Source organism: Falco punctatus, assembly GCF_963210335.1.
Source record: "Falco punctatus genome assembly, chromosome: 2".
Classification (NCBI taxonomy): Eukaryota; Metazoa; Chordata; class Aves; order Falconiformes; family Falconidae; genus Falco; species Falco punctatus.
In genome coordinates, this window is record NC_137581.1 from 72,754,571 (window position 1) to 72,763,389 (window position 8,819).

Genomic DNA, 8,819 nt, shown 5'->3' on the forward strand with positions numbered 1-8,819 from the left:
GGGCAGAATTTCCCTTCCAATGCCATCATTTCTAAATCCTTCTGCTCAGGAGCCTTCAAGTCTTGTTTGGCACCATCTACTCACTCAGCACACCATAAACTGCAGGAAGCCCAGTCTTTAACACTTATTTAACAGAGGTCAAGTAAAGTGTCAGCAGGCAGACTGCTGGCTCGCCACCTGGACAGAAAAGAAGCATGCTTTTTCTTTCACATTGCTTTGTACTCCCTGTATTCTGCCCAATAAATTTGAAATGAGATTATTCTTTAGCTAGACATTCAGACTGTGTGCAGCAGCTGCAGACTTCGTATCTATATATCTATACTATAGAAGGAGCAGTTTTAGAACCTGTGTAACTAGTGGGTCATTTCTGCATCCTGTTGTATGTGGTATCGTTGACCAAGGTTGTGTCACGTGCCTTACCACAGGTGCATGCATACCGCACGGTCTGTTCTGAGAGTCAAAGCATCACACACTGCTGGTGAAAACTCTGTTATCCTCGCTGTATTTCACTCTACACCATACTCAAATATTAGTAGCGTTTTACAGAGGATTCCATCCACTTCCTAGAGGTTAGGACAGCCAGCAGCCCTCACTACACAGTCAGCAGGTCGGGGACATTGCTTTCCTGCCAAACAGATGCCTGGGATCGTGGTCCATCACTTTCTGTGAGGAACTTCCAAGGTCAGCCAGGGGCTGGGCATTTTGAGACTATATATTCTAATTTAAACACCTGAAGCCAACCTCTTGTTGGCTCTTCATCCCACGAGAGATTTATTCAGGCAAATCTCAGACATCTAAAAAAACTAGAAGTCTAAGTCTGAGCCGGTAACGTTATGCTGCCGCTGCAATTAATAACGAGAAGGGTTATCAGAAGGCTATCGGACATCCAAGACAGGCTGAATGTTTCTCCGTGGGTGCCCATTTCTTCCTACCAACTGCAAAGGGTGACCAGCTCAGACAGACACAAAACTTTCAGATTAATAAACTGGAGCAACGAGCCGCGATCGAGATGTCCGTATCCCATCACACACACACACAGACAAAAGCGCGGCTGAGCAATCCCGCCGCTCTCTACAGCGCCAACCTGCAGTATCCCTGAAACTCCCTGCAGATTTTAACAGCTGCCATCCGTCCCAAAATCGCATTCGCACCTCGCTCCGCTACCCCAGCCTGTTCTTTCTCTGGGGACCCGGCAGGCAACCGGACCGAACGCTCCTCCTCGGCACAGGCTCAGCCTGCCGGTACCTGCCCCGGCTAACGCACCTCCCCTGCGGTGCGCCCTTTGCCGGGCGGGGTGAGTCCCACGGTGCCGAGCGCCCGCCGGCCCTGCCCGAGGGGAGGAGGGGGCCGGGCGGGCAGGAGGAGGGGGCGGGCGAGGGGCGGCCCGGAGCCCCGCGCAGCAGAGCGGCGGCAGCCCGGGCCCCGCCGGCGGCGGCTCTGGGGGCGGCGGCGGGGGCAGGTGCGGGGGCTGCCGCGCCGCGCAGCGAGGAGGAGGAGGCGGCGGCGGCGGCGGCGGCGGAGGAGGAGGAGGCGGAGGAGGAGACGACAGCGACGACGGCGAGGGCTGGGCGGGCGGCGGGGCTGGCGGCCCCGAGCCTGGCCGGCGTGCCCGTGGGCGTGCTCCCGGCGGGGAGGGCCGCCCGCAGCCCACACCCCCCGCCGCCGCCGCTAACTTTGCCTCTTCGCGAAGAGCCGCCATCCGGCAGCCAGAGGGTCGGCGGAGCCCCGGCGGTCCGGAGCCGAGCCCCGCGATGAAGGGCCGCCGGCGGTGGCGGTGGCGGGGCTTCGCCGCCGTGCTGGTGCTGTACACGCTGCTGCTGCTCCTGCTGGTGCCCTACGCGCTGGACTACGGGGCCAGGCGGGGGCGGGCGGACGAGGAGCCGCTGCTGCGGCGCTGCCCCAGCCTGGAGGAGGCGCTGAGCGAGTGGGGCTGGGAGCAACGGCAGCCGCCGGGGGACGAAGAGGAGGAGGACGAGGAGGGCGGCGGCGGCACGGCGGGTAACGGCAGCGCGGCGGCGGCGGCGGCGGGGAAGCGGCACATCTACCTGCACGCCACCTGGCGCACGGGCTCCTCCTTCCTGGGGGAGCTCTTCAACCAGCACCCCGACGTCTTCTACCTCTACGAGCCCATGTGGCACCTGTGGCAGGCCCTCTACCCGGGGGACGCGCTGAGCCTGCAGGGCGCCCTGCGCGACATGCTGCGCGCCCTCTTCCGATGCGACTTCTCCGTCCTGCGCCTCTACGCCGCCCCGCCCGGCCCCCGCGACCCTCTGGCCCCTGCCCCGCCCGCCGCCGCCAACCTCACCACGGCCGGCATCTTCGGCTGGCGGACCAACAAGGTGATCTGCTCGCCGCCGCTCTGCCCCGCCGCCCCGCGGCCCCGTCGGGAGGTCGGCCTCGTCGACGGCGCCGCCTGCGAGGAGACGTGCCCGCCGCGGGCGCTGCGGGAGCTGGAGGCCGAGTGCCGCAAGTACCCGGTGGTGGTCATCAAGGACGTGCGGCTGCTGGAGCTGAGCGCCCTGCTGCCGCTGCTGCGGGAGCCCGGCCTCAACCTGCGGGTGGTGCAGCTCTTCCGCGACCCCCGCGCCGTCCACAACTCCCGCCTGAAGGCCAGGCAGGCGCTGCTGCGGGAGAGCATCCAGGTGCTGCGCAGCCGCCACCGCGCCGAGCCGCGGGGGCCGCCCCGCCAGCAGCAGCAGCAGCAACAGCTACTGCTGCCGCCCGGGCTGCTGGGCGGGCGGGCGCCGCAGCCGCAGCACCGTGCCGAGTTCTTCCTCGGCGGCGCGCTGGAGGTGATCTGCCAGGCCTGGCTGCGCGACCTGCTGCTGGCCCGCCGCGCCCCGGCCTGGCTCCGCCGCCGCTACACGCAGCTGCGCTACGAGGACCTGGTGCGGGAGCCCCGCGCCCAGCTGCGCCGCCTGCTACGCTTCGCCGGGCTGCCGGTGCCGCCCGCCCTGGAGGCCTTCGTGCTCAACATGACCCGCGGCGCCGCCTACTCCTCCGACCGGCCCTTCCTCATCTCCGCCCGCGACGCGCGGGAGGCCATCCACGCCTGGCGGGAGCGCCTCAGCCGCCAGCAGGTGCGGCAGGTGGAGGCCGCCTGCGGCGAGGCCATGAGCCTCCTCGCCTACCCCCTGAGCGGCGGCGACGCCCGGTAGCGCCGCCGACCCGCGGCCGGCGGGGAGAGCCCGCCGCCGGGCGAGGGTGAGGGCGGGGGCGGCGCGGGGCCGGGCGCGGAGCTGCGCCGCGGGCGGGCGGGCGGGCGCCGTGGGGCAGAGCCGAGCGCGGCGGTTCGCAGCCGGCGTGGCGGCGGCCTCACGGGCCGGGCGCTGCCGCGGAGGGCGGCCCTGGCGGGAGCGGACCCGCCTCGCCTCAGGCACGGGCAGCGCTGCGGGGCCCGGCCCCCCGTGCCCGCCCGTGGCCTCCCTGGGGGCCGCGGGCACCCCGCGGCGGGGCGAGGGTCGCTCGGGGGTGCCTGTGGGCACGGCGTCGAGCTCGGAGCCCTTCTAGCGGGACAGCACGTGGAGCGCCTGGGGGGTTCTTCGTGAAAACTGCGCCAAAGCTTAAAAATCCCACCGAGGCAGGCTCCCAGCAGGGCACCGGGCGCTGGAAAGGTGTTGCTGTGAGAGCATCGCTGCCGCCGAGTGCTGTGACAGGCTGGGCTCTGCCCTGTCCCTGCTGGAACACCTGCGGGGGGCTTCTGTGAAGGTGGCTGCAGAGGTCAGTGGAGGCCTGGGTGGGCAGGGGGTGCCCTCCGGGCCGCTGGCGCCCTAGGGAAGGGGGTGCCAGCTGCAGGAGGGGGAGCCGTGTCCGACTGACTGCATCCATCGTCCAGAGCCGCAGGGTGAGTGGTTACGCAGAGGCAGTAAGCGTTGGCCGGCTTACGTCTGTCAAAGATGTTTGCAGCAGAAATGCTGTTTAGAAGAAATCTGTAATTCTTTTTGAAGTAGGATTTTTTTTTAATATATTGATAGCGTTAGGCAGTGATGCTCCTGTGAGATACAAGTGACTAACATCTTTCTTGGGGACACGCGTAGCAGTGACTGTAACTGGAAGGCGAACGCTTGGTATTTCCATTTTGTTTTCTCAGCCAGATGAGAGAATCACTTTTCTTCCCTTGCTTCCGGGCTGACACATTGTGCTGTGCACAGGGTCCTCCTGGTCACATCCCTTCCGAACAATAACATCCTCTCAGCTGGCAACTCCTGGACAAAAGCAAGCGTTTCCTAAGAGGCTAAGACAAATTAATGGTGACGTTCCAAAATAAAAACTTGTATTTAAAAAAAAAAAAAGAAAAGAAAACCTTAAGTTTTATTTTAGATTTTAAATGCCGTTTTCCTGTGGATACCGTGCAACTTGTATGAGAAGGGTGTGCATGTGTGTGTGCATGTACAAATACCTTTTCTTTATTTCTTAATTTGGGGATAGAAGGTTCAATTGTAATTTAGGGATGCGGTACTGTAACTGTACTTAGAGACTGCTTTTGAGTCCATTACAGTCTGGCTGTGTTTAAACGTCCCTGCAAGAGTATATAGGGTTATAGGGATGTTTATGTGCAGTCCTCAAATGCAAACTGAGAACATGAACTTCAAATGGAGGATATTCCAGGATCAGGAAGAAAGCAATATTTAGATATAAAAGTGCTGGAAATAAAGGCAGTTCAAAGACATTCTGTTCTCGTGGAGGAAATGTTTGAACTGCGTTGTAGGTTTTTGTGCTCTGCATATTGTGCTGTAAAACATGTCAGTGAGTTAGGATGAACCTTCATTTATTTAAGCTCTTTTTCTTCCTTGACCCTCCCACATGACAATGCGTTGGCACACGTTTCTTTTGTTATCTGACAGGAAAATGTAGTCATAAAAATGTTTTTGAGTAAATCTGTCCATTTAACGGCAGCATGCTTCATACAATTCTGCGTCCTTTGGCTTGTGCTTGAAGTAAAAATTACAGGGGCTTGTTCTGTGCTGGAGCAACCTTTCTTATTACCTAAGGGACGTTTCTGTATTCTTTCACAGGCGCTGCGAGACCAAAATTTGTCGCTGGGTGTTCTAGTGGTATTTAATAATTGTATTTGTATAGATGGACAATACCTGTCTTAATGCCTTGATGCCCTGCATTGGCTAACCTATTTTGGAAAGCTTTTCTGGGAATACACCCAGCCTGGCTTGCACTGACAGGTTTGGGAAGAAAATAAGACTTTCTTGCATGCCAAAAGATGATACGGTACTTACATCCTTGTGTCAGATGGAGATTGAAATCCAGTGTACCCTGATGATCTTTTTAGCAAGTTGCAGTCACGGATTTGTACAGTGCAACTGTTAAGCATTCACTTCACCTTGACAGGGCGTCTCATCTTGCTGTTTCAGGTGGTAAATGCCTTTCATAAGAAATTTTTAGAAATCCACGCTTAGTTTCACTTACGCTGGTTCATCATGATGAAGAAAGAAGTGTTACCATCTAGTGTAACTTGATGCTTAACAGCTGGGAGGAAATCCACTAATTGCAAATTATTTAGTATTCTCTGAAGCAGTTTCTGTGTTTGATGTAGATGCGTTTTCTGTATCAAGGCTTCTCTCAACAGAAGTTGCTCACTAACACAATTGCTCTTTATTAGTGATTCAATTTTTTTTCTCATCCCAAGCTGCTCTTGTAGGGTTTTTTTATATACTGTGAAAAGGGCTCTGTTGGGCAATGTGTACAAAATACAGCAAGTGCAATTCGTGGGCTGCATTCAGGGCACCTGAGTTCAGTAGAAGACTCTGCAAAAACAATTCAGAGGGAATTTCCAAAGCTGAAAAAGGAGTAAGTAGCCCAGAGTGGGATCTTAGAGCAGGATGTGCAAGAGCATCTAAGACTGGATGACAGTTGCTTAATGATTGAAATTGTGACATGTGCGCTTCAGTCACTAGAAGGCTTTCTAGAATTCCCCTGCCTCAGGAGGACAACTAAGGCTCACCAATAAATGCATCCCATTTTTCTCTCCAAGGTGTTTTGGTGGTGTTGGAGAGCGTTGTTTACAGCATATACTTGTTGGCCTTGAAACTCATACCCTGAAGAAAAAAAAATGTACTGTCAAATGTCAGTGTGGTACTTACCTGAAAAGACAGAACAAGTCTGATTAGGACACCCAGCGTGGAGTTTCACTGGCAGAAGTCTCTGGAAGTAAGCAGAATTTGCTGAAAGCGGGATGTCTGTGGTTAAACTGCATTTTGAGAGCAGCTGGACATTTATGGCTCGGTCACCAGCTTTTTTACTTTAATTGGGCTCAACTGAGACTTTGAAGTGAAGTCCCAGTTCTGCTAAACGATGTAGAAAACCGAACCATAATGCATCCTTTAGAACAGAGGATGGCATGATAAGCAAGGGAACAATAAACACATCTTACAGCCAAGCTGGACTTGGCAGGCTTAGAATCGGAGAGCAGGACCAAGCCACGGAGTTTTAGTAGTTCAGGCTGAGATTTGGGAAAAATGCCTAGTTGTGCTACATTACATATAATGAATTAACAACTTTCATGTATTAAGAAGACATAGTAGGAAATGGGAACAGACCCGACAAATGCTCACAGGGCTTATTTCCATTGTCTGTTTTTACTTTTGGTCATCATGTATCTGCCTTAAGGAAGGTAGAAACTTGAGTATTGGAATTGTATGTAAAACACTGTGATATTTCCACACTGGGATTGCTCTCTTACAAGATTGTCTGTATTTAAATTGTTGCTTTTGGGGAAACAACTTTTTGACACTTGTAGTGACATACTTGGGAGAAACACTGGAAGTCCAGAAGTCCAGAGCAAAGAAATACTTAGCACCGCCTTCCTTTTCTCCCTAGAATATTACTGATGGAGTTCTTGTAGATACCTGTGGTACATACATACATATTTCAGATACAACATAAATGGTTTAGTAGCTCCCTCAGCTGCAGTATCTAACAGAAGTGTTAGAATGGTCGTGGAGTTACTTAACAGTTTCACTATTGCATGAGTCATTTTAGCCCTCCCCCCACCCCCCACCTCCATCAGTCCGCGCATCAAGAGAAGTTCTGAGTTTCTCCATTAAGTTCTCAATATCACCACTTTCTGTAAGCCCGATGATAAAAAACCAGTGCAGAATGTCTGGATTTATTATGGTAATACAATTAAGCAACACTTTGGTGAAGAACGAGTTCGTGAAACACTTAAAACAAGCCTGACAGCGCATTCTGTTCCTTTCTTGAACCCAAAGAGTTGCTGCTGAGACTCTGATGGTAGCTGAAGTATGGGGACAGTAAGAATGGTGCATGTTATTTCTCAGAATCACCTTGCAATCCATGCAGCACTGGGACTACCTTAGATGTTATTTTGCCATTCCTATCTAACTTGACACGACACCTGGCACTGCGGAGGAGGAGATGAGAAAAATACAATTGTCAAAGCAAATCTTGCACTAGTAGAAGTTTTCAACACCTCATGGGCGATCTGTGTGTGAGTGAGGGGCTGGGGTCCAGGTTGTCCTTCTCTTGACTGTGGTTTAAAGAAATTAATATTAAATCCAAACTTGTTGAGGTGGTGGGTTTCAATGACTAAGGGACCTGTCACTTGTCGCTGAGACGTACCTTTGGCAGTCTTGGCTCTGGACAACAGGCTGGAAGCTGATTAACGTTTTAGTACTTACAGTCTGTCTGGGTATTGAGTACTGGGGAATTCTTGCTTCCAGCACTGAGGCGTTAAGCTCTGCTGCTGACCTGCAGCGCCTGCAGCGCTATTGCTTGGTGTTGGTAAATGGGAATCGGGTCTTTCCCCAGCATTTCCAAATTTGTTGCCCTGTTTCTAGTTGTCCAGCTTTGCCAAACTTCAACCATACGTACGCAGAAACTTCTTGGGCTTAAGGTTTGAGTCTCTTTGGGGAACTGCAGTCAAAACAATGCATGTTCTTTGGAACCCAGGCTTAGGTTGCGGTGCTTTTTTGCCTATGTTCAAATACTCTCAGAGATGTTTCTTTGAAATAATTTGTTGCTTCAGTACTTTGGGACAGGAACTCAAATTTGGGTAGGGGAAACGGCCTCTGTGTAGAGGATGCCCCCGTGTTTTGTTTTTACCTTTGCCTTCTATTCTGATTTGGCCAAATAAGTTTATGTTTGTAAAAAAAAATATAGCATGTGCTCAAGTGGTTTTGGTATGTGTGTTTATCTTTATAGCAAATAAAATCTGCATTGGTTTTATCTGCAGTGAGCATGCTCACACCTCTTTCTTTCCCATAGGAAAGCTCACTGTGGTACAAGACATAACGGCAGTGGGAATCAAAGCCATGTAACTACGGCTGGGGCTGCAGCGCGGGTGCTGAGCAGAGAGGAGTCTGCTGTCCCTGCGCTCCCACCAATGCCTTCTCTAGTCCCTCTTGCCCTTTGCTGCTAGGCCTAAGGAAGACTCCTGAATCCAGCGTTCAGCTTTCCAGTGCTTAATAATGGAAAGGACTGTAGGTGAGAGGGAGAGGACACTGCTGATGGATGAGGTAAACACGAGGGGACAGGGGAAAGGAACTGCCTTTGAGTCATGAGAGGTAGATGGGCAAAGGGCTTGAGTGTGAGAAGGCTGAGGGACTGGGCTTTCTTGAGGAGGGGCAGCTGGAAGCTTTAACTGCTTTAATTGGAAAAGGCATCCAGGAGCACGTGGGAGGGAAGGAAGGGACATTGGAAGAGCAAGCTGGGAGATGTAGGGACTAAGAGCGGGGCTGCAGTGGGGCACTGGGAATTGCCCCAGGAGTGTCGTTCCCAGGAGATCGCGGAGGAGAGTTCAGGGGAATGGAGAGCAGGGTGAGGCCGAATCCGGATTGTAGTGGAAA

At 53.8% G+C, this 8,819-nt stretch overlaps 1 protein-coding gene across 1 annotated transcript in view; it reads left to right on the top strand.

The window, feature by feature from the left end:
* The window catches only part of CHST7 (carbohydrate sulfotransferase 7), a 32,695-nt gene extending 24,490 nt beyond the window's left edge, over positions 1-8,205 (top strand). Inside the window, exon 1 of the mRNA XM_080375331.1 lies at positions 1-8,205. This exon is cut by the window's left edge and continues 24,490 nt beyond it. Within this exon, the coding sequence (XP_080231457.1) occupies positions 1,752-3,158 (1,407 nt within the window). The 5' untranslated portion in view covers positions 1-1,751 and the 3' untranslated portion in view covers positions 3,159-8,205.
* The last annotated feature ends 614 nt before the right edge of the window (positions 8,206-8,819 follow it).